This window comes from Danio rerio, chromosome 13, assembly GCF_052040795.2.
Source record: "Danio rerio strain M-AB ecotype USA chromosome 13, GRCz13ab, whole genome shotgun sequence".
In the NCBI taxonomy this organism is placed as follows: Eukaryota; Metazoa; Chordata; class Actinopteri; order Cypriniformes; family Danionidae; genus Danio; species Danio rerio.
In genome coordinates, this window is record NC_141033.1 from 24,449,864 (window position 1) to 24,476,393 (window position 26,530).

General features: G+C 39.7%; 1 protein-coding gene and 1 long non-coding RNA gene across 22 annotated transcripts in view; one reads left to right on the forward strand and one right to left on the reverse strand.

Moving 5' to 3' along the window:
- The window catches only part of ndst2a (N-deacetylase/N-sulfotransferase (heparan glucosaminyl) 2a), a 210,063-nt gene that overhangs the window by 156,411 nt on the left and 27,122 nt on the right, over positions 1–26,530 (forward strand). For all 20 annotated transcript variants that reach the window (XR_015505928.1, XR_015505927.1, XR_015505930.1 and 17 more), the window contains one exon: positions 22,337–23,998. Coding sequence is in view for 13 of the 20 variants with exons in the window: in XM_087279271.1 (XP_087135397.1) it covers positions 22,979–23,998 (1,020 nt within the window). In the remaining 7 variants the exon portion in view is untranslated. The remainder of the gene's footprint in view (positions 1–22,336; positions 23,999–26,530) is intronic.
- Positions 5,143–21,206, reverse strand: LOC137490475 (uncharacterized). Of its 2 annotated transcripts, XR_015505962.1 has the most exons (3): positions 20,862–21,011; positions 9,275–9,828; positions 5,143–7,146 (listed from the first exon to the last, which is right to left on the reverse strand). It is a non-coding gene; the product is annotated as an uncharacterized LOC137490475 (long non-coding RNA). The 2 variants fall into 2 exon arrangements; XR_015505961.1 differs by lacking the exons at positions 5,143–7,146; positions 9,275–9,828 and adding an exon at positions 16,896–18,545 and having other exon boundaries at positions 20,862–21,206.

Sequence of the window (26,530 nt, forward strand, 5' to 3'; positions counted from 1 at the left end):
TTTGAAACTGATGTAGAATTGAACCATTTCCAAATTAGGGCTGTGCGATTAATTGAAATTGTATTGAAACTGCGATATTTGAAAATGTACGATTTCTAGATCAACTTACAGCATGATTGTCCTGCGGTATGGTGTTTGATCCAATCATAAAGGCTGATTTATACTTCTGCGTCAAACGCCGGCGTATGCTACGGCGCTGACGCATACCCCTTAGCCGTGGCCATCGGCGTCACTGACGTGCACCTCTCAAAAAATGTAACTACACGTCGCAACAACGCATAGCGTAAGCTCTGTGATTGGTCGGCTTGGTAGCGCTGACGAGTCTGGGCGGGACCGAGAGCCGCGTGAATGGCGCGATCGATTGTTTACAAGTGTGGAGTCCTATGAAGGAGCTCCGGATGTATAGTTTTGTTTACCTCATAGTTAAAGTTGTTGCATGTCCGCCGGTTCCTGCCTCAAACTGAGCGAGTTTGAGCCACTTGTACATCCTGGAAGTGTTCAGGAAATGCAAAAAAGCAGAGAAGAAACTCGACACAGAGGAAGATTTACACCTCACTGCCAACTAGCGTTTCGGAAGTGTTAATGCAGACCAACGGAGACAGCGCACAGAAGTATAAATGCACAGCCACGCGCGTTGCATGCGCCGTGGGTTACGCTGGTCACTTGACACAGAAGTATAAATCAGGCTTTACGCAGCACGCCCAAACAGAGTGCGAGAACAGGAGACTGCGTTTAAGAGAAAGGGTATAAAAAGAGGTCGGAGCTAGCTCCAAGTGGGTGAGACTTGAGCTCCAAGTGGGTGGGCTTTCGAGCTCCACGTGGGCTGTACAATCCAGGAGTTTTTATTTATTTAATGTCTTGAACATGACACTGAGCCCAATATTGTGCTTTATAAATGTCCACACCTACCCCTACCCTAAACCCACCCCACAGTAACCTGTTGTGTTTTATTAAAATCTACACCTACCCCTACCCTAAATCCAACCTGCTTGTGATTTAAGTCCCTCCCACTCAGAGGTCACCCGATCTATTTGTGGTGTAATCCCTCCCACTTGGAGGTTTCCAGGCTGCTGCGATATCTACTTGAAGCTTAATGACAAATAGCCTGCATAAACAGGGGAGATGAGTTCAGCGCAAGAGGACTTGATGCCAAAAAAAGTCCACATCTGTGGTGTGGGAGATAACTTTGGATACTGGAAGGCTGATGTATCGCAGAACCAGGTAATTTGTCAGACCTGTCCATCACATATTGCGTCCTAAAGCTTGTGGAAAGCATGAGGTGCGTCACTTTCGTCAGCATTCTACCTTGTCATTGCTCGGCGACCATCGAGCGTTTTCTCGGAGGATGATAAAGTAATAAAGCATTGCTGCAGTTCTGATACAAGTTTTATTTATGGAGAAAATATAAAAGCACTGGGTGTTCGGGTGTTTTGTGTTTGTCTGAGGTAATTAGTCTACCTGAATGTGTATATTCTAGGAATAGGTCAGTTCTTGTTACATGATTCGAGGTGCGGTTGCAGCATTCTGTTAAGATGTTTTCAACTGGGTGGGCCTGGAGTATGCACAATCGTCACTCCAAATATGTGCGCAAGCTGTGGGCCTACATTTGACATAACAGTTTTGTGCACGCAAAAGATATGATATTTGAACAACAGCATCACAAAGAGGTCCATGAGCTATGCATGGCAAAAATTGTCATTTTAATTGACTCTAAGGTTAGCTGACTCCAGTTAACTTTCAAAAAGATGTTTTGTTTTTTTTTGGTCTAAAGATCCACTATGCACTGTGAATGTTTGCACTGTGTGTTTAAGTCAGTTTTTGTTGTTTTGATTCACACAGGCTGTTCATTTTTCTCAACCTAATTGAATTTCAGATTATCTTTTGTGACGCTGCATACCAAAAATCAAGTTTTGTGCACCGCCAGAGCTATGTCTATACACGTTCATATAAATTCCTTTTGGGTCAATCAACATCCTCGTTATGTGTTATTTGTGTGTCTATGCAGTGATCTTACTGTTTGTATTGCCTGTGTGTGGGTGTACAAATGTGTGTAAATGCAGGCATACTTTAGCGAGTGGGCATGTTGGTATACTTGAATGATTGCCATTATTCTGTGACCTCTGTGTTTTGAGTGTTTAAGAGAGAGAGAGAGAGAGACACGGTATAAATGCTTTACTGTCCTGCTTCATGAAGCAGCACAGTGACAATGCTCAACAAAAGCCTATGTGTGTGTGTGTGTGGGGGGGGGGTCCCAGTAGTACCATCAGCTCTGCCAGGAAGAGAATCGGGGCCCCTTAACCTCACCCCTGCCCCCCGTCTCCGCTCCTGTCCTCCTTCCTGCTTTGTGCCAATTAAGCGAGCACCTTACCAACTCGGACTACCTCCAGAGACACCTTCCTCACCTAGACATTGAAACAGCACAGGGGAAGAAATGTTGCTGCCTATTGAGGGCTTGGTTCCTCTAAAGGTCCGTTACAGTTTTTGATTCCTCTAACTCAGACCTCCCTGTAAGGAAAGATTCATTATTCAAAGGGGCCTTGCATGCACATCCTCTCAATAGTATAATGCTGTCTGCCTGTATTTGTGTGGCGTGAGAGAAAAAGAGCGAGTTTAAAGGCAAGTTTGTGCTTGTGAGGTCCTTCAGGACTTTTGTGTGCTCGCTGGGATTGATCACGGCATGAATGGAGGATACTGGCAAGCGTCTTCTTCAGTCAGATACAAAGTGAAAAGATAACTGCAGAGAAGTTGTGCCAGAGAAATTTTAATTGGAGCAAAGAGGCATTCTGGTTTTTGTGGGAGATGTGGGAGGGTCCTAAACCCCAGGCCAAGAAAACAGAATGACAATGCGGAGTAGAAAAAGAAAGTAAGGTCGCTCTCAGCTACACACATACGCCCCCTGTTGCTTTTTCTCACGCCTACTTAAACAAATGAAGAGTTCACAGAGGCTGCGTTTGCCACTGATTGGCCAGCTGTGACAGCATGGTGTCGTTTTTGAAGCCAGAGGTAGCTGTGAGTTTCAAACAGCATTTTTTTAGCACTGTATAAGTGAAGCACCTTGGGTAGAGGATGTGGGCGGTGTGTGGATGTGTAACTTGACAGCGCAAGTGGATCTATTGTCAGTTGTCATTTTGGCTCTCTCAAAGTCTTTGCACATTGTGACCAATTAGAAAGCTCTAAATACCTGTGTCACAATGACACCAGTGACAGGAGCTAACCGTGATTGGCCACTGTGACATATTGCTTTGGATATATAGATTTTTAGCCTTCCTGTCTCGCACTATATACTTAAAACACACACACACACACACATTTTTCTGCACAATGCTTGCTTACTCGTTTTATACAGAAACAGAAGACCAGTTTAGCATTTAGAGGACTTTATTGTACGTGTGTATGTTTATATAACTGTACATGTTTTTCCCATGACAACTCTAAAAGGAGAAACGCAGCTGGCCGAATTGCTAATAAGAATAAGCCGTTAAATTATTAAAGATGCAATTCAAAGTATTTGTTGTTGTTGTCACTATGGTTACACACTCTACTCAAGGTTATAAACCACAACAAATGTGAAATGATGGAATCATAAGGCTTTATGTGTTGTCAGCAGTGCATGTCATTCTTTTTGCTGCAAGTTTAGTTTATCATTGAAATAAACAAACATGCACTATATATATGTATATATATATATATATATATATATATACGCGTTCGCGCAGTGGATTGCACAATTGCCTCACAGCATGAAGTACTCTGGTTCGAGCCTTGAAAAGAAGTTCGAAATTCTGTCTTAGTTGGCATTTCTGTGTGGAGTTTGGATGTTCTCCTCGTGTTCGTATAGGTTTCCTCTAGGTGCTCCGTCTAAAGACATGTGGTACAGGTGAATTGGGTATGCAAAAAAATGTACCGTAGTGTATGGGTCTGTTTGTGTATGGATGTTTCCCAGTGATAGGCTGCAGCTGGAAGGGCGTCCACTGCGCAAAACTTATGCTGAATAAGTTGGCCGTTCATTCTGCTGTGGCGACCCCACATTAATAAAAGGACTAAGCCGAAGAAAAATTAAATATATATAAAATATCTATATATAACCGGCCACTTTATTAGGTACACCGTACTAGTACCAGGTTGGACTCACTTTTGCTTTTAGAACTCCCTAAATTCTTTATGGGGTAGATTCAGCAAGGTACTGGAAATATTTTCAGAGATTTTGATCCCTATTGACATGATAGTGTTACGCAGTTGCTGCAGATTTGTTGGCTGCACATTAATAATGTGAATCTCGCGTTCCTCCACATCCCAAAGGTGCTCTATTAGATTAAAATCTGATGACTCTAGAGGCCATTTGAGTAAAGTGAACTGAACTCATTATCATGTTCAAGAAACCAGTCTGAGATCATTTGCGGATTATGACAGAAGATGGGTACACTGTGATCAAAGGGATGGACATGGTCAGCAGCAATACTCAGGTAGGCTGTGGCATTGACATGATACTCAGTTGGTACTAATGGGTACCAAAGCGTGCCAAGAAAATATCCCCTACATCATTACACCACCACCACCACCACCACCAGCCTAAGCCATTGATGCAAGGGAGGATGAAGCCATGCTTTCATGTTGTTGATGCCAATTTTTGACCCTACCATTCGAATGTTGCAGCAGAAATCGAGATTCATCAGACCAGGCAATCTTTTACAATCTTCTTTTGTCCAATTTTGATGAGTCTTTGCGAATTGTTGCCTCAGTTTTCTGTTTTTAGCTGACAGGAAAGTGGCACCCGGTGTGATATTTTGCAGCTGTAACCCATCCACCCTAAGGTTTAACGTGTTTTGCGTTCAAAGATGCTCTTCTGCCTACCTCGTGCGTGCGTGCGTGCATGTGAGTAAACTTTTCTCCAAGCAGAAATGGCACCTTGACCAGTGTTAGAGCAAATTCATGAATTTAATATAATGCCCGCCATTGTATTTGTTGCCACATTCAAATCCTGTTGTTTTAAGTGCAGTTTTCACTTGATATTCGAGTGTTTAGACTCTTTTTGGAGAAACACTAAATGTAATACAACATTTGGTGTTTGAGTTCTGTAACTGTGCTCTACTAAAAACCTTCAATTCATTACACAATTTCTCAATTTTTTTTCCTCTTCTTATTGCTAGAAAAACAGTGAAGACCTATATCACTTCACTTTTTGGTGGTGTTTGTCTGAAAATACAAGCAAAAGCTGCACTATATTGCATCATATTGTTAATTTGTATTTCCAGTTTTTTTTTTTTTTAAATACAATAAATCTGCCATGTTTTTTTTTTTTAAGCATTTTAAAATTGGACAGTTTCAAGAATACATAATTATATGAAAGTAATAGCAAGCTACAAGTTTATTATTGGTGCAGCTATAAATTAGTTAAACGCTTTGGTTTTCTCTGACTGTGTGAGCCTTGTAAACCAAAAGTGATCTATCAGCGCTCTTCTTTTTCGTGTGCGTAGTGCTTTGGTAACAGAAGCAGGAAGGCAGTTACTTTAAATGTCAGCTACCAATAAGACCCCCTACCAGATTTGAGTGGAGTACCAAAATGAGTGATGGAGGAAAGTGTGCCTTCTTCAGTAGAGCTCCTTCAGGGGATTCCTTTGATCAAGTCCTCTATGAACTCCTAAGCGACCCGGCCTGCTCTCGCTCCAGGAGGAGGGCCATTGCTGAGGGACACTGCCATCAGCCCTGCACCCCCTGCTGCCTTGCCTGCACACCGCCAGACATCACAAAGCGTAAAGACAGGGAGAAATACATCCCACTTTTAGGCCTTTTCAAGGTGACTGGTCTCCTCTGCTCAGAGATGCGCTTGGTTAAAAGCCACTTCACTCACATTTGAAGGTTATTTGAGAAGTTGTAGAAGTTTTTGACTGGGAATAGGAAGAGAGAAACTTCTTTTGAGTTTGATTGACGGCATGGTTTACTTCATACTGGAGTCTCTGGGAAAGACAACAGCAAGCTTCTTGCTTTTATTTCAAAAAAGCAACCAGGTACATTTTGGGAATGAGAAGTAAACAAGCTTTCTCAGCCCATCAGACCCAGACGCTGAGTTAAAGAACAATCTGAGAGTTAATGGTACATGCCAACAACAGCAATTATGTTGCTGCCAGGACGCATTGCTTTAAGCAAGAAGGTGAGGTGCGTTAGCTAGTTTGTGCAATAGATTGTGGCTAATTCCCCTGCTGCTCATTCTCATTGCACTTTTTTCATTGAAATCTGATTGTAAGAACATTGCCTAGAGATACTGAATTACTCGTGTTGGAACACTTACTGAAGGTTTTTTGGCAGATTCTTCAGAACTTGGTATAAATGAAATTTATAACATGCAAATAAGAAAATTCTCTGTAAGACTTTGCCCTCAAGGTTATCTTCACAATACACCAGAGTTCTCTGAAGTATGGCTGCTTGTAAATAGGCTTTGGGTCCTTGGAGTTCCTGTGCACTACAGTGTACTGACCTCTAACTGGTCAGGAGTAGTTAGGAGAGAGAAATTCTGTGTGAAATAGGTGAAGTCACATTTCACCGCTGTATTGTCTCTGTCCTGAATCTGCCACCAGGCCTGTGCTTACAATAAGTTTTAACTTGAAAAGCAAGGTTTATTACAGGGGGAATTCATCTTCTTCTGGTCATTTATTACTGCTGGCTATTTATGGGATTTGTATAGTGCTAGTTAAAGGTGCAGTATGTAAGTTTGACACCCAGTGGTTAAACTGGGTATTGCACTTCTGGATCAAAACACACGCAAGCGCAGGTTGCCAGATTGACATGAGTGTGCCTGACTGTCAAGCCTAAGTGCAAATAATAGCAAGGGCACACGATAGAAGAAATATTTTCTTTTTAAAAGAAGTTTTTGTCATAACTAATACATGGAACTTGTATTTTAGAAACACATTTTTTGCAGCTTTACAGCAGAAAAGTTGATGAGAGCATCACCTCAGGTACACCTCATGAGTTCTCTGAAGTATGGCTGCTTGTAAATAGGCTTTGGGTCTTTGGACTTCCTGTGTTCTACAGTATACTGACCTCTGACTTGTCAGGCGTAGTTAGGAGAGAGAAATTCTGCGTGAAAGGAGGTGAGGTCACAACCCACTGCTGTATTCTCTCTGTCCTGAATCTGCAACCAGGCCTGTGCTGACAATAAGTTTTAATGGCAAGGTTTATTACAGAGAGAATTCACATTTTTCTGTTCATTTAATACTGCTGGCTATTCAAAGGATTCGTATAATGCTAGTTAAAGGTTCAGTATGTAAGTTTGACACCCAGTGGTTGAACTAGGTATTGCACTACTGGATCAAAACACACGCAAGCGCAGGTTGCCAGATTGACATGAGTGTGCCTGACTGTCGAGACTAAATGCAAATAAAACCAAGGGCACACGATAGAAAGAATACTTTTATATTAAATGGAGTTTTTGTCCTAACTGATACCTGGAATTTGTATTTTAGAAACAGATTTCTTGCAGCTGAACAACAAAAAACTTGAGATAATCAGCTCGGGTACACCTCATGAGTTTTCTGAAGTATGGAACCTTGTAAATCGGCTTTGGGTCCTTCGAGGTTATGTGTACTACAGTATATTGACCTCTAACTGGTCAGGAGTATTTACGAGAGAGAAATTCTCTGTGAAAACAGGTGAGGTCACAACCCTCCGCTGTAATCTTTCTGTCCTGAATCTGCCACCAGGCGCCTTTGCTTACAGGTCAGAACTCAAAACAAGTTTTCTCTCTTCCATGCTTGGAGGTTGAAAACAATGCACTGAGAAGACTAGTGCTGTCTAAATTGTCCTTTGTTAAAGCCATCATACATACAAAAAACACCATGCAATCACACTTCAGTAGGTTTTCTTACATGGTGTATGCGCTTAATGTATTATCAGGTCAACATAGCCGGCAGCTAACTCTCTGCAACTCTTACATGGTTGCCCACTGTTGCTAAGCAGGCCTGCGCATGGTCAGTACCTGGGTGGGAGACCACATGGAAAAGCTAGGTTGGTGCTGGAAGTGGTGTTAGTGAGACCAGCAGGGGGTGCCCAACCTGTGGTCTGTGTGTCCTAATGACCATTATAGTGACAGGGACTCTATACTGCTCAGTGAGCACCATCTTTCGGATGAGACGTTAAACCGATGTTCTTTTAAAAAGAGTGGGGGTTTAACCCTGGCATCCTGGTAAAATTTGCCCACTGGCCTCTGTCCATCATGGCATCCTAATATCATGGCCTCCTCATATCTTAATTGGCTTCATCCCTCAATCTCCTCTCTACCAGACAGCTGGTGTGTGGTGTGTGGTCTAGCACAATATGGCTGCTGTTGCGTCATCCAGGTGGATGCTCCACACTGGAGGTAGATGAGGAGATATGTAAAGCTTTACCCCAATATGCAAAGTGCTTTAAGTGTCAAGAAAAGCGCTATATAAATGTAAGGAATTATTATTATTATTACTATTATTATTATTATTATTTTATGAGTACACCAGCGTCCACATTGAAGATTTAAAATAAAGGTAATATTAAGTTACACTTGAAATTGAGGACATCTTGAAACATCTCAATACATTTGTCAGTGCTGCGAAACAATTTAAAGAAAAATATATGTATTTAATTGAGATTTCACTCTCATCAGTGCTAATAATTAAACTTGATTAAAATTTTCAGTATAGAAATACATTCACTAGCATCACTTTTTAAATTCACTTTTGCACCTTACCATTTAAAGTCATTGAAAATGATTGCATATTTCATTCATAATTTGTATTCGCATTCTGTTATCTGTTCCTGTGGCCTTAATGCCTCCTAGTAACACAATGAGCTGTTAGTCTGACATAATGTAGGTTTAGTTGGAATAGACTCTTTCATCAAATCTGTAAAGTGTCTGACCTTGACCTTGCCACTCTTCTCGTTTAAAACTTTGGTCAGCAAATTTCCATATGAAAAGCAGCCAAGATGGAGTTAAATTGTGTAAACAGGACTCAACTCTCTCTCTATCCTCCTACGCTCATTCTTCATATCCTAATGATGATGCACAACTCGGCCTATCACTCTCCGCCTGCCTCTTATTACATTTTCTGTTAGTCTTTTAATGGTGTTCATGCTTGCAGCAATTTGCAGTCACAAAAAGAACTGAAGGTCAATCGTTTTCAAGGACTTGTTTTGTTTGTTTGTTAGTTTTTTTGCCTACTGGATATAGTGCAAGTAGAAATGCCTTTACTCCTGCTAAGGATTAAATGCCAGTCAGCTCAGACACCTCTTTTCACACCATACTTACTTTTGAGATCCTTGAGGCCTAGGGGTCATCCAGCGGACTGGGTAAGCCAGACAGGTGGTCAGATTCCTCCATTCTGCGTTTGGAGCAGGCACGTGTCCCCCATCCCACACACGCACACATGGTGGGTGGCCGGATTTGCTTGCCTCTGCAGCATGCTGAAGGTTTATTCTCTAAACAGCAGTGTGTGGTGCTGCGGGAACAACTTGATCTTGAGGTAAAAGGAGCTCACAGCCTCTACCGAGCTTGATCCTTGTCACTGCAGCTTTCCTGCTTTCTCAGCTGCTTTCTCTGAATATCTCCAGAAGAAAATCTTGGCCAACTGAAATATTCTTGCAATTACCAGCCCAGTCACAGCACAGTTAGCATGTGGCAACTGAGCCCGCACGTTTCCTCTCACTCACACACGTGCTCTCACATCGATCACATGCCATTCTGTAATGTGGCGATGCTTCAGAGCTTGGATTAGCAGAGATGATAGGCATGACATTCTCACCGACAATGTAAATATTTTGACACAGTCTTCCCGAAGCCAGTGGGCACATCACGGCTGCCACCTGTGAGAGAATGAGAGAGAGGCGTGTCTGACTGACTGCCGACTGCAGAATGCTCTCATGACGAATGGGCCCTCTAATGAGGTGCAATTTTTAATCGTTAAATATTTATTCTGTGTTAATGAGAGAGATTAGACCTCAATATTTTTCAGCATGGGAATTTGCTAATAGAAGGGTTTTTTCCCCCTCTTCTCTCCGTAATGAAATGTTTTATCTGCTTCCCTCCAGTCATTTCACCGTTGCTATGCTTGTTGTCATTCCTAACAAGATCTGGTCTCTCAAAATCGTTCGATGTAAATTTATCAAAGAGCATTGAGCGTAAATTAGTGGGATCTTTCTGGTCGTCATGAACGTCACAAGTGTGTGGCCACTCGTTGGCAGTTGCTTCCTCTGCTGTCTCATGACTTTTAGTTCTTTTTTAGTTCTTGAATCTGAGTGTGCAGAGCTGCAATTCGACTTCAAGAAAGTGAAATGGAATTTACCTAGAAAAGCAAGGTTTATTACAGGGACAATTCACCTTTTACGGTTAATTTATTACTGCTGGCTATTTAATGGATTAATATAATGCTAGTTAATGGTTACCAACCATTGCTGTTGACGATATATTAAATCCTTGTGAAATAGAGACTGGCGGATCAGCTTAAATGACACCAAATTTGGTGTCTTACATGCCAGATTTCAGACAAACATATATCATTAAGTGCCAGGAAACTTCAAAATATACTGTATGTATCACCAAAGCCTTTAACAACAGTTTCAGTTTAAATCTTTACTGTTCTTCTGAAAAAAGGCAACTGCAACTTAGAGAGAAAGTGAATTATACTTAAAGGTGCAGTAGGTGGTTTTTCTCAGAAACAATTTTTGTTGTGCTGGTTAAAAGTCTCTTTACATTCCAATAGTAATGATTAAAGTTAATGATCTAAATATATTTATATTTGTTTTTTTTTTTATTCTGGGAAAGGCATAAGAAGAAAAAGTTTGTCCAATTAAAAATTGTTGGGCCAACACAAAACTGAATTACGATGGGTAACTCAAATTGTCAACAAATTTAAATGTGCATTTCTGCGCAGCCTCTTTACACAGATAGATATGTCATTTGTGTGTGCACATGAAGTTTGGCATGAAGAAGAAAACTCTGCATCAACCTGAATGACTTCTTTCTAAAAGACCTACGTGATCTTGTATCTATGAAAAGACGGATTGTTTTTGAAAGGGCTATTGCAAAAAATGCAGAATCGAGACTTTTCTAAATCATGAAGCAAAATTGGAATTACTTTTACATGCTGGAGGGAAAATAACGTTATGCAGTTCAAAACCACAATCAGAAGGGGGACACCATGACTGAAGTATTACTTTTAGACGGGTATGTTTTAAAACTATTTTAGCCATGCAAAGCTTATGTAGATTGTGGACTTGTTTATGAATGGGTTTATATGTGTACAGTATGGAAGTGTTATTCAGTAACTGAAAACGTGCGGCAAAAGATTGACTATTTTCAGGTTCATGGAGTACCTTTAAAGCATCAATATTATAGTCAGTTAAATAGACATAAGCATTCATTCAGTTGTTCAAGTGTAAAAGGAGATGAAAACAAAGCGATGTTTGAGGATCAGCAAGCACAATTGAAAATGAAAAGTCATTCATTGTCTTGGTTTTCAGATCTTTCTGATCTGATTTTAATTTAGTTGAATAACGAAACATTAGTAAATAGCACTTCCATCTAACAAGCTTTTCTGAGGTGAAGTTCGTTCATTTTTGAACAAATGTGGCAGCCTGGATCACGCTCCCACTCTAACGTTACTTTAAATATTGGGTCTGAAATAGCGTGTAAGAATGACTTAATGACTCAATTGACTGATCAACGTTTTATTTTATAGTCATTCGTCACTGATTATATGATTTCACCATTTAAAATGTGCAAACAATACTTTTTTGAAATTATTTATTAAGAAGAAAGTATGAATGTATGATTATAAAACAAATTTAACCCCAATGGTATATTTGTGAATATATAATTCCTGCACCTGCTGGCCTGTCAACAGCTACACTGGACAAAAGGTGTGTCTTTCCAGTTTTTTAACTGTTGAATGACTTGATCTAGTGTTATATAAGGTTGTCTATCATCATCAGATCACCATCTATTCGGTGTTCATTCGCCCGTTCATGACTTAAGGCATTTTGGCAGATCACCTACTGCACATTTAATGATATAGAAATGTTTTTAAAAGTCTTTTTACAACAAACGTTGAATGTAACATTAAGTGAAGCAAATCTTGAGCCCAATCTTCACTGCTTTATCCGTGTGATGATCTGCAGACATCCAAGAACGCTGTCCACACGCACATATACAATGTGAATTTTGAGGCAGAAGAGTGCATATATCAAACCCATTCATTATGACTAAGTACACTCTGAAACTGTGTAGACATGACCATTCACAAGATGGAGTGCTGTTCATAAAGCGGGCATTCGATTTTTGAAGGTTTCCAGTTGATGGATAGATGGATGGATGGATGGATTAAATGACTCCATGTAACTTGTGGCTTATTCAATTAAAAATCCAACTCGTTCAATAAAAGGTAGGACATTCTTACATTCTTCAGCTGACCATACAACAGATAAATGACTAAAGAAAGTTCTTGGGGAAAAAAAAATGTTTATTATAACGAATAATGTTTCACATAAGTTAAGATCCTCTCCATACTACTGTCTTTTTGTAGGGCTGTGCATTAAATGGAAATTCAATTATGATACTGGCATCCAACCATAATTAAAAACAATAATCAAGATAAATCAATTATTGTGTCATATCTTGCCCCATTTCTAGCAATCCAAATTCATTCTGTTTCACATGGAAATCTGTTCAATCAGGCACGGAACAGAACACACTCATGTAAAATCATCTTTTAGTGATTATTCACATTATTATATTCACATTAGTGATTATTCAGCATTCTATAACATTCACATGTTATAAATAAACGTAAAGAGTTAGGTAAAATGTCAAATAGATGTGCAACAGTAAAATGTATCCGTGTGAATCTTAAAGTGACAGTGGACTACATTCATGCTGTCGAAGAGGATAAAACTGTGTTTTTATTACTATTAATAAAACATACAAAGACAAGGACAACATCACTCACTGCTCTTGACTGAAGAATTTGTTTAGCTTTAATAAGAAACAAAACAAGTTTAATTCTCGCAGTAAAGACTATACTTAAAACAGTTTATTTCATTTGTATAGTTTTCTTTTTTCAATCATTTTGAGTTACCCATTCTTCTGTGCAGAGAAAAATGTAAAATTTCAGGATCACTAAAATGTATAGATGTTATAGCAACTGATTTTATATATTAGTCAAAAAGTTTTTGGTTATTTGGCCGACGCAGGATTATTATAAATAATCGTGATTACAATATTGGCCAAAATAATTGTGACTAATTGAATACACCTTATTTCAAAATCAGCAGGTGGATTATGCAGGTTGGCAAACTAATAACAAAAATTCTTGACAAAAATTCATGTACATCCTTGAAAAACGTTGATGCCCTCAAACATGGTTCAACGTTAAGGATTTTTTCTACTGGCCCAATCAGAAAATGAACACAATAGGCCTAATATAAAATATTATCCGATTAAAATACAGAAAACGATCAGATGGTAATTTCTGTCAATTTTCCTATTGGAAACAGCATTTGGTAATATTTCAGCATGCTTTCACTTTCATATTCGACATGAAATGCACATTTAGTGATAGGAATGGCATCCTACCCTACTCATATTTCTCTCCTAATATAGCTGCATATATGGCTATTACACAACCATAATACACTGTGATATAGCCTGGTTTGTTGGATCATTTTGTTTTCTCACTACAATTGATCCAGTCCAGAGTTCATTGCAATTGAGCTGAGATCTCCTCATTCAGGCGATCTTGGACTGATTGATTTGGTGCTGATCCGAGTGCGATTGCGGGATTCGCCTACACCAATCTAACTGTGCTAACTGGGCAAACGAGACCAGCTCTGAAACAAACGTCTAGATGTGAAAGCGCCCTGAAACTGTATTTGCCCGCAATTGACAAACAGGCGCAGTCATATTAAATTTTAGTGACAAGGCAGCACTGCCCCGATCTGCCTGAGAGTCCCATGCCATCGGGCAGTCCTTGTTGTAGAGCTCTGCCTCAAGTAATTGAGTAATAAACTCAATTATTTTTATTATTAATAATTAAACATCAAAACAAAAGGACAAAATTTACTTACCGCTCGTGACTAACAGACTTGTTTAACTTTAGTAAGAAACATATTAAGTTAAATTCTCGCAGTGATGACTATACTTAAAGCACAGTTTATTTCCTTTGTTTGTTTTTATTCAAGAGATTTATTTTTAATCATTTTAAGGACCTTTTGTTTGGTTCATTTTACTTAGTTTTTAGTTATCCATTCTTCTGTTATAACAAGGTAAATCTCTAAATGTATAGTTGATATAGCAACCTTGTTTACAGAAAAGCATTTTATTTTGTAAATCAGTAAAAAAGTTTTGGTTATTTGGCCCACTCAGTATCATTTTTATTAATATTGATTACAATATTGACCAAAATAAGTGAAGTTTCATAAACTAAATTTGAGAGGAGCACGTGATATGATTGAGCACTGCTGGCCACTCATTCGTAATCAATAACAATCCAATCAGAGTCATCCTAGCTCACTATAAATGGATCATTTTTTCCTTACTGCTCTATCTTTGTTTTGGAAGAATCCCCCCTTCCACCCCATCTCCTCCTTTTCCCCCTTGTTCTAAAAGGGGAGCTATCAAGACCTACCTGATCTCGGATCCCCTGATATGCTTATTACCAGGCGGGAGCCTTGGGCTCAAATATCTCCGAGCTCAGGGTTCTCTCCCGGGACAGCATGCCAAACCTGCTTTAAATGCCAAGCGTATCTAAGTGGGAACTCTTGAATTGTGAGTATAATTGAGTAGCCCTAGATTTTAGTGCATAATGACTCGTTTCAAAGCAGATGGATTAGGCAAGTTAGCCAACTACTAACGTCTTGACACAAATAACTGTACATCCTTAAAAACATTGGTTGTCCTCAAATAATTGCTTTCATAAGGCCAGTTGTGATTTGGCACAACTTTGACTGTCACCATTTCACATCCCATCCTATCTTAACATTGCAGCTCTTGTAAAACCTACATCCCAGTTTTTGTGGCTGTTGATTTAAACCCGTCTCAGTTGTGTTGGTATCTTTGTCCTCTCCAGTTAAGTCTGGCTTGCTAATTGCCATCCTGTAATCCAACAATTAACAGAGGCTGCTCTGCAAGCATTATCAGGAGATCAGCAGCCAGCGACAGTGAACCCTGCTGGAGCTCTTCAGCATGCGGCTCACATCAGTAAATCAGCTTAGTTTGGGTAATTCCTTTTCACTCACTCATAATACATTCTGTTTTTGCACTATTTTCAGAGAGGCAGAGCGAGAGAGAAGCCGGCGTTCTCGAAAGCCAAACACAAGCAGGTTTTTATCAGCACCGCCGCCCTCATTCTCACATAGCACTCTGAGAAATGAACGGGTAAAATAAACACTTTAAAGACGTAGTTTAGCCACACTTCACATGCCTATTTGAAGTCTGAATGGGATGAAAAGCTGCAAAGTGCCTTTATCTCCGTCCACACTTAAAGAAATTCATAGACTTGATAGGCAGAGTTCAGCTCGGGAGGATTAAAATGGAACTGACGTCGAAGGTTTTGTTTGTTTTCATTTATTTTTTCCCATCTCAGCTGAGATCATAAATATGACAAAGACGACAAATGGTGGGGGGAGATCATCCTTACTACTCTGCTTTTTGTTCTGGCTGTGTTTCATGCACGGGAGTGAGTCTATTTGGTGTGTTATTCATGGTGAATAATCAGAGGGGGGCAGCGGCCTGTGGAATTTGACGGTCAGCATTGTGGTGTTTGGCTAGGGAGGGCTTGACCCTGGGGTTGCTGGGGCAGAGGGGCTGAGGAGAAGGTCCTCACGTGGTCCCTCTTCATCTCTTTGTCTCAAACGTTTGCGTTTTAGAAGGGGCGAGTATTGCTGTTGTCACCCTGGGGCCGTCTGAAATTCAGGGATTCAAAATTATAGCTCCGATTAAGCCACACTCTCCAGCTGTTTGTAAAACATTTCCTTTGATTAAAAATAAGCTCAGGTTTTTTTTTTGCCGTCCCCCACAGCTTGTAAATTCTATAAATAATTTGCATGTTAATTGCCCCACAGGATTGAATCCATCTAAAGATTTTTTTCCTGCTATTGAAGCGTTTTGTTATTGTAGAAGCACTCTGTATTTTTTCACTTGAAAATTGGATGTAGCAGGTAAGCTGCAGGCTCATTAAATTTCTCCACACATAGTAGCAGTTTAAAGTGCTCTTTTTTTACTTAGTATTGATTGAAGCAGTCTAGTTTTCTTGCTGGAGTGTGTATGTGTGTGTGTTTGTGTGTGTTTGTACAGGCAAGGCGCCCATGATGCCCAGAGGCCTGCACACCTGTGGCTCAAATACAGCATGACCTTGGAGCCTAATGATAGCCCCCTCCTCCACCTTGCCCAGAGCCCATATCTCTCTGCCCATTGTGCGTGGAAGCCCCCTGCTGGTCACTTTGTGCACTGCATCATCACTCCTGTACACTAATTAGGGCTGTTTGCCAAAGCAAGCATTACCATTTTCTTTTAGCTAGAGTTAGAGGCTGAAGCAGAGCCCTAACCACAAGTATTACAATTTGGCATGTAACATGTCCCGCAATATTTGTGCAATGGAAACCTCAAATCATGTGGTTTGTCTGAGAAGAGTTGCACTACTCTAAGACAGCAGGATTTACACTTGGCTGATTATAAAATGAGTGACTAAACCCCAAACACTTTATTGAAGTACTAGACCTTGGGTCATATATAGGGATAAGAACATAATAGAGACTTGGCAGTGGGCTTTTCTGACTTGGGTCATTGAGTAACCATTAAAAACACCCTAGCAACTACAAAGTAATATACTTATAGACCACGTGTAACTGTTTATAAAACTTATATAGAAAACTAACCCTTTTTTTATTTTAAATGTGTATTTATTTTTGATTTGGTATATTTCTGGTTTAGATCAAGTCTTATAGATGCATTTACTTGACAGCTGCTGTTGGATTGAGTGTGCAGCAGTCCAAGATACAGAACAAAGGCAGATTGAGTTGTTCTGTTGTAATTAGGTTAGAGTGAAAAGAAACCGGAGTGATGGAAATCTGAAACCTCACATGACCCATATACAAGCTCAACCAGTATAGGTTAGAGGTCAAAGGTCATATTGATCATGGGTCAGTGTGTGAGGCATGGCAGTCTTGCAGAGTAATTTATGCAGCACCACAAGAACTAGTTCTCTCTTGGTTCATATGCATGTAACAAAGTAGTAACATAGTAAGCTATCCAGGTGTCTTGCCATCACATTATCAGCCATTCTATTCACGAAAATGCAGTTTGTCAAAACCTGTGACATGCCACGGGTGACAGGCAGATGTGATTTCGCAGCACTTTCAGTGAGAATAGCACAGGAAACTTGTTTTTGTGAATGTGTGGCAGATCTTCAAGGTGACAACATTTGTCTGCACCTCATCACGCCCCTGTCTAATCATTTTTCTTGCTCTCATACATGGTTCCATATTTACTCACTTTGTCATTTTGCCCTCATTCCGCCCCATTTACACAGCTCTCCATTAGCAGGAAGATCTTAGTGTCACACAATATTGAGGTAAAGCTTCCAGTTTTGCTGCTAATTTCAGAAGAGATCTAATGAATTTCATGCTTCTCTTAGTTTCACTGCCTCTCACACTTTGAGTACACATACATGCCAACAGTATTGAAATTGCTGGATGTCAGCAAGTCACTTTAAAAGAGCATGTCATGGAGTGTACAGTAGGGAGTGTGGCGCTAGAATTTCCTAGCGCATTTTTAAAAATACCACTTCACCAGGTTGACCCAAAAACTCTCCTTGTGCTATGCTGGTTCCAGAATGTGTGAAATCGGTTTTGGCATTTAAATATTGCTTTAATAAAGTTGACAAAAGTCTTGTCGCCCATCCAAGTTTTAGGAACAACAAATAATAACTTGACTTTAAGTTAATCATTTAGTAACAGAAGTGGCACACATCACGCTTATATTACCAATATAAAAAAGATCATGCCCTGATTTTTAATTATATAATTAGGACAGTAAGGTCTGACTTTGCTTAGACAAAAGTCTTGTCACTTAACAGAAATAATGTACAGTATAGAATATAAAGTAATGGTGCAGTGGAAAAAGAATTAATATTGTGTATGCCATACTCCATAGCTGGAGGACTGCATCCATACATCTCTGCACTGACTCAAATAACTTATTAATACAGTCATCTGGATTGGCAAGAAAGTGTTCCTGCAGGACTCCCAGAGTTCATCAGAATTATTTGGATTCATCTTCAATGCCTCCTCCTTCATCTTACACCGGACATGCTCAATAATGTTCATGTCTGGTGACTGGCCTGGCCAATCCTGGAGCACCTTGACCTTCTTTGCTTTCATGAACTTTGATGTGGAGGCTGAAGTATAAGAAGGAGAGCTATCCTGCTGAAGTATTTGCCTTTTCTAGTGGTTTGTAATGCACAAATGTCTTGATGCCTCAGGTTGTTGATGCTGCCATCCACTCTGCAGATCTCTCATTCGTAGGGCTGCTTGATTAAGGGAAAAATCATAATCACTATTATTTTGGTCATAATTGTAATCACGAATATTCAAAACGATTATCAGTTGAAGTCAAAATTATTCACCCTCCTGTGAATTTATATATATATATATATATATATATATATATATATATATATATATATATATATATATATATATATATATATATATATATATATATATATAAAATATCCCCCAAATTATGTTTCACAGAGGAATTTTTCACAATATTTCATATAATATTTTTTCTTCTGGAGAGAGGCTTATTTGTTTTATTTCGGCTAAAATAAAAGCAAGTTTAAATATTTTTTAACCTATTTTAATAGCTCAGTATTATTATCCCCTTTTAGCAATATATATTTTTGATTGTCTGCAGAAGAAACTACTGTTATACAACGACTTGCCTAATTACACCAATTTAGCCTTTGAATGTCACTTTAAGCTGAATACTAGTATCTTAAAAAAATATGTAGCAAAATATAAAGTGCTGTCATCATAGCAAAGATAAAAGAAATCAGTTATTAGAAATTAGTTTTCAAATCTGTTATGTTTAAAAATTGGTGGAATTATAAAACTTTCCATTAAACTGAAATTGGAAGTAAAGGGTCGCTAATAATTCAGGGGGGCTAATAATTCTGACTTTAACTGTATTTATGCAGTTATTTTCCTCCCTGTAAATAGGGAAAGGGAAATAAATACAATAGAATAAAATATAAAACAAACTGTGCTTTAAGCATCTTGCCTGTAAGAAAAAAAACTTTAGCTACAGCAGTCCTTCAGTCAAGAGCAGTGAGTGATTTTCTCCTTATGTGTTTGATTAATGATAAAAACAGGCGACAGCAGGAATATTGCGCGCTGTCACTTTAAGAATAGTGCGGCTCTGATAGGGTTTCTTTTTCAGATGTCTTTTGATTCTCAACTTGTTTGTTTATTACACAAATGAGGGTTAATATGAATAATCACCAAACACAGCGCTCTTACACAAATGTGCATGTTTTTGACCATTAAATTGCTCGCATTAAGATGCAGTTATATATGTGTGCTCTGCTTGTCTCCGAGGCTAAGCGCACACACAAACAACTGAATGCTCTCTTTCGCGCTTTTGAAAAATGTAATGATTCAAACATACATCAATGAATGATGCGCATCCCGTGCTGCAATTGTTAAATTACAGTACATGCTTTTAGTCATTTTCACGTGGAACTGAGCTTTGCAGAGCAACAAATGTTTACAACTAAAAAGGGGGCAATATATGATGCAATAATCATTTATCTCGATTAATCTTTTTCATAATCGTTAGAAGCCAAAATCGAAACCGGATTTTCGATTAATTTCATAGCCCTACTCGGACGCCCTCATATTGAATGTAACACCAAACCATGATTTTTCCTTCACCAAACTTGACTGATATCTTGAGAATCTTGGGATTGGAACCATGCAGGTTCCAATAGGTCTTCTGCAGTATTTGTGATGATTGGGATGCAGTTCAACAGATTATTCATCTGAAAGATCTACCTTCTGACACTTTTCCAAATAATTAACTAGAAGTCAAGTTATTATTTGTTGCCCTTACAACTGGGATTGATGACAAGTCTTTTGTCAGGTAGTGTACTGTAAAACATATAATTTAAGAACAAAGAAAGAGAAGACAACTGAACAAAATGAAAAGATTTGTTTTGTTATTATACTAACAAGTTCCATTTAATCTTTTAATCTAAAAATAAGTTTGAAAATAACTTTGCTTCATGTACTGTTAATGAACCTAACACTGCTGAGGGTGCTATTTGAATGAACAATCTTTGGCTGTAAATGAGTGTTCTTTGCCACCAAAAATAAATTTTGTTCAGCAGGACTATGAGTGCGACAAATTAAATCTGATTGTGTCTGCTTTGGTCCATATAACACGAGAGCAGCAGGAGTTAAATTTGGTTTATAGCAAGATAGATTTGACTTGTATTACAACTAAGACTATAGCATTGCATTTGTTGTGCAGAAGTTATTGGGCATCAATATCTTATCTTGTAAAATGACCCTCAGTACTGCCAATCCCTATCGACAGAGTATGCTTGACCACGAATTAGAAGGCAAAAGTAAAAGAATGAGGATGAAAATTCATCCATGAGCAACTGAGTGGAGCACACTACCGTTAAATGGAACAACTCACCGTTGCTTAGCTCTTAGGCTCTGCACTGTAGCTAGTAGATATAACAAATGACATCCTGAAATGGTCAACACTACAGTATAACAAAAAAATGTAATTCTCTTATGCGCATGCTTCTAGTAATGACTGCTTGCTGCCTTACTTGCTTTTTCTCTGTGTCCTTTCTTCACTGTCTCTTCTTTTACATGTTCTCTCAGCCTTTGAATCTTATTTCCTCCCTTAGTCACACTCCTCCATCTCATTTCCTCCTGTGCTCATGTGTGCCATTACTGTGTAAGCATGTTTGTTTACTGACGAGAGCAGCGTAATAAACACAAGATATGCATGGCCATCCTGATCATTTCCTGGTCGAGTTCGGCTCTGAATAGTTCATGATTTGCATTCTCTGACTGGAATGTGAAAGCTATTCTCCTGAGATGAAAAATGCTCAGTAGTAATTTCATCCCGGCTTAAGTAGCACATGGCATGTAAAACCATTCTGTTCAATGATTCTGGGCTGCCGCTCCCACTCGTCTTGTTGCTTTACCATAAAGTTAATTTAACGTTGAATTGGATACACTGACCTGAGTGTATCTTTATGACCTCATGAATTGCGATGTGTTGTGATGGAAACCTTCTGTTTGTGTACACTTGTATGTATGTTTTGAACTGATGTTGACCGGGTCAGTGTGGTTAGAGTGCTCCCATGCTAATAATAACTTAGGGTTCTGTATCAGGGAGAGTTCTTCTTGTAGGGTTCATTCTAGGGTTGATGGATTTAATGCAGCGGAGCACTTCATTGCATTGTCTTGCAATTTTCTTTGCCATCTCATGGGCAGGTGCATTACCACGTTGAGATTCTTTGCATTTGTTATTAGCACTGTGGATGTAAAGGCTTGTCTGTTTTTCTTTGCTAGTTTTATTTGCACTGTTTTTAATTTGCTTTATTTCCCCCTCTTAGCTTATCATCTGCCCTAGACAAGGTGCCTTTGACCAAAGCACAGGCTATGCTTGTTCATCTGTGGGAAAAACGATCCTTTAAGTGCTAGCCCTGATTTATAGTTACAGCTTGGCTGGCATTGATCATGTCAGAGACTGATAGCTGGCTGTAAGCTGACAAAGCCTGTTTGGTGGGGAGAGGAAGGAGAAAATGCGCCTGGGATGCGATGATTTCCATCTCCTGCGCCTTGAAACTCAATCTGACTGTTGACTTGTTCTCTCAAATGGAGAATGCTTAAGATATTCTTAAGTTTACAAACAGGGCAATCCGATTTCAGTTTGAATTTCCAATCCTTCATGCTTTTGGTAGGTCTCTGCATGTTCAAGTTTCACCTTAAAAAACTTTCCAGTTACTTATCCGAAAGGTCAGTGATCTCTTTATCATACCTGTAATGTTATCTTACTAGAGGACAAGGGCTACAATGCTATTTTAGGAGTCATGGGAAAAAATAAGACTGCTGGTTAATGTAGCAATCTGCATCAACTGTCATTCTAATAGCAACAAACAAAGTATAAAGGGTGATGCAGTGTTTGACCATTTAGTAGGCTATAACTCTTGGTTCTTCTATGTCATTAGCTGTTTAAAGTTGCTTGTTAATTTGTGTGCTAATTACATCTCTCTTCTTTCTCTTTTTTTAGGGTGTGACTCATTCAGCCCAATGGTGAATGCATCATTCATGCTGGGGCTCTGCAGGGGGCAATGTTCACCGTCCTGCTCCAGTGGTGAACACCCTCAGAGCACCCACTGAGGCCAGTGGGGCAAGTGGAGCATCGGGCTTGAAGCTCTCCAACATATTCCACATCGCCCACTGCACTAAGAGGCACATTCTTGTTTGAAAGCTTGGCACAAAGCAACGTAAAAGAAGTCAGCAGTGAAACAGCTGGTCCTTTGTCAAGTGGTGGTGGTGGAGGAGGAGTGTCAGAAGTTATCAAGAAACCCAATCCTCTTATCCCAGGCTCAAGACGCCAGCCAAGAGCAAGTGCACTCAGGGAACGTGTGGTGGGGGTGAAAGTGCTGGCTGACCTCATTGGAGGACTAGGGGCTAGAGGCAGCAGTCAAAGCGAAGACACACGTCATGGGCTATGGGGGCCATGGTGACCTAGCATAAATGGCTACTCCTGACCCAAAGCTTGTGCCGGTGTCTGCTGCTCAGCCCTACTCCTTTTTCCTTCTCTTTTCCTCTGTGTTATCCTCCTCTTGCTGTGAACACTGCAACAGTCAGGCTCTGGGCCTCCCCTTTGCCCCCCTCTCTTCCCCAGTCCCACTTTTGAGTTGTGGCCATGGGGCTGTGGAAGTTAGTGCGGGGCGTCCGGCAACTCGAGCTGCACCGCCTGATCCTGGCTCTCATAATTTTCTGCCTGCTGTCCATGGCTTTCCTGGCATACTATGTCAGCAACAGCCCTAAAATAAAGGAAGCGCCCCCTTTGCCCTTCAGTGACTGTGGTGGGGTTGTTGCAGATGCAGCAGGGGGGCAACGGACTCCTCTTTTCCTGCCACCTTTTTCAGGCCGGCAGAGGACAGTTAAAGTGGTGGATAACTCCCGAACGGAGCCTGTGGTACTGGTCTTTGTAGAGAGCATCTACTCACAGCTCGGGCAAGAGATTGTGGCTATTCTGGAGTCCAGCCGCTTCCGTTACCACACGGAGATTGCGCCCAGTAAGGGTGACATGCCTACGTTGATGGAGCGGGATATTGGCCGGTATGCCTTAGTCATTTATGAGAACATTCTGAAGTATGTCAACTTGGATGCTTGGAACCGTGACCTGTTGGATAAATACTGCTCAGAATTTGGCGTAGGCATTATCGGCTTCTTCAAAGCTAATGAGAACTCTCTGCTCAGTGCCCAGCTGAAGGGCTTCCCGTTGTTCCTGCACTCTAATCTGGGTCTACGGGACTACCACATAAACCCTGCGGCCCCATTACTGTATATCACCAAGCCCAATGAAGTAGAGCAAGGCCTACTCCCCGGTGATGATTGGACAGTCTTTCAGTCTAACCACAGTACCTACGAACCGGTGCTCCTGGCCGTCACAAAGTCCTCTGAAGCGCTGGCCCACCTAGGCCCCCACAGAGCCCTTCATGCCACTGTAGTCCAAGACCTTGGGCTTCATGATGGCATTCAAAGGGTGCTTTTCGGCAACAATCTTTCATTTTGGCTGCACAAGTTGATTTTTGTGGATGCCATAGCCTATCTGACAGGAAAAAGACTCTGCTTGTCCTTGGAGAGATATATGCTGGTTGACGTGGATGATATATTTGTGGGAAAGGAGGGTACACGGATGAAGGTGACAGATGTGAAGGTAAGCGTCTAATCTAAATTTTTTAAAGGGATAGGCTACTAAGATATGAAAATTATGTGATGTGTAGGCATGGCCCTGATCTATAAGGCCCCACTTACACTGCCCAATTCCGATTTGTTGCCTATATCTGATTTGTTTGCCTGTCTGTTTAAACATTGTTTTAATTGTGACCCATATCCAATTCATAAGTTTAAACATGCCATACCATTTACGATGTCGCGCATGCATAAAGGCGGGTTCTACAATCTGTGCCAAACTAGCCACGATGGAAGAAATTGCCTTGTTTTTAGCTCTGCGAATATGCGAAGTGTAGTATAAGCAGTGAATGGTTTAGTCCAGATTTACCCCCACGCAGTTTATGTAATGGTATGGCCCTGATGTGTGTGTGTTGTTGAAGATGTGGCCTTTGCCTGTGTGCGCACTGGTGTTGGAGAGAATGAAGTTGTTTTGTGTGTAGCCTGCAGTGCATGTATTAATAGCGACAAAAATCAAAAGTTACGACACAAAGTTCGCCCAACTTTAAAATGATTTTGAGGTGGAAAGAAAGGGCCGTCATCGCAGCTTATGGTTTATATGCTGTATGATGTTCTCCACCATTCAGAGGAATTTGTGGGTACGAGAGAGATCTCAGGTCTGGTGAGAGCAAATTGTGGCAACTGACCTCTTTCCTACTCCATGTTTCCTCTGATGTTGTTTACCTCGTTGGCATCTCCACACACGCTCTTCCTTCTATGTCATTAAACCGCGGAGAAGCACCACATTGTCGCAAGTTAATGTACAGAACGGAATGCCTTAATAAATCTGATCTGTCTGTTTACATGATAGTCACATTGTCACATATCCGATCTATATCTGATTTATTTCCACATATGAAGGAGACCTGAAACCGATCTCAGAATATGCGAATGTATGTGTTTTTTTTTTGTGTTTACACAGGTATAGAACAGATCCGATCTGTCTCACATATGAGCAAAAAATCGGAATCGCGTCACATTTAACTGGGAGTGTAAACAGGGCTTAAGTTTGCATTATCTGTACTTTTCTGTATCTGTAACCTTATGCTGTTAAATGTTGAACATCTGAGCATTCAAATTGATGTCTGAAGCTTCTTATTTTAGCCATTGACATTGACAAAAGGCATGTTCTTGAAATGTGTTACATAATGCATTATCTAAGAGATAACATTGTACACATGATTATTTGAGCACTGTAGTGTCATAGAGAGGCTAAACAGCTAGTGCTTAAAATAACGTGCTTGTTAGAGCAAGGGATAATTGCTCTGTTTGGACAATATGCCTATTAACCTCCTATTTATTAGTGTCTTTGCCAGAGGGGCTGATTACATAGACTTATGAAACACTCCCAGTTCTCATCATAGAGTTGAGTAGAAGCTTTCAGCTTTCCAAAATATGCAAACTGCACTGCAGCCTGTGGGTTATTCATGCTCAGGAGACACTTGCAAAGAGACACATCACCCTGGAGGATGTCCTTTTTGAAGCTAGTCAAATAAAATTAACAGCTCTAATAAGAAATAATAGGACAATTAATGTCCCATTTGCATTGACAACATGAAGATGTTTCTTCAGCTAAAATCTGACTTGTCTGTCTGCCTTTTTACTGAATCAGTCGAGCAGTAAATTAGCCCACCATCAATTACATTTGACAAAGTTAGCACCGTTTTGATGTGTTTGCAAGGGATGTGGAATACATGTGGTGATGATTGTGCTGACTATTTGAAATTTGTTGTGCCATAATAGTAAATGTATAGATATGTGATGTCAGCACAACCTAATTTTCAATAATTTAATTTGTGGTGATGTTGACATTAAGATTTTTTGTGCATCTATGTATGTTTCTATGTTAAATGTCTGTCTTTTTTCTTGTAGAGGAATAGTTTATAAACAAATTCAAATTCATCATTTAATAAATTTATCTTATTTATTATATCATTAATGTGTTTCAAATCCTATTATTGCCTACTGTGCAACACAGATGAGTTTGTAAACTATGGCAAGATCTTTGACCTTTGGATCATATACTGTAAAAGTGGCCTATTTTTTTAAGGTCAATTTGATTTATTGTAGATTGAAAGTCAAAATTAAACTTTTACTGCTAAGTCAGTCAGTTTAACAAACTTGCAGTTGGGACTCCTGGTCATTCTGAGAAAGTATTGAAACCAACTGTAGTATTTTTTTTTTTTTTAATAATCTAATCAATATGGTATCTTTTGGGGTTGTTTCAATAACGGTGCTTAAATCATTTACTTTTAAAACGCCTGAACCGATACTTTTGAGCCACAAAAATGATTGACTCTAGAATTTTTTTTTAATCATTTTAATTGAACAATATAAAGTATACATCAATTCATACTTTATATATTTGAATTGAATTGCATTAATACCTTTTGATCATTTGTTTGTTAGCATGACTTTAAGATTTGCATTATGAAATTAACCCTACATCAGCTTACTTTGGTTATCAGTAATCTAATTATTTGCCTTAGTCTGAATAAGACAATAATATGATTAAGGT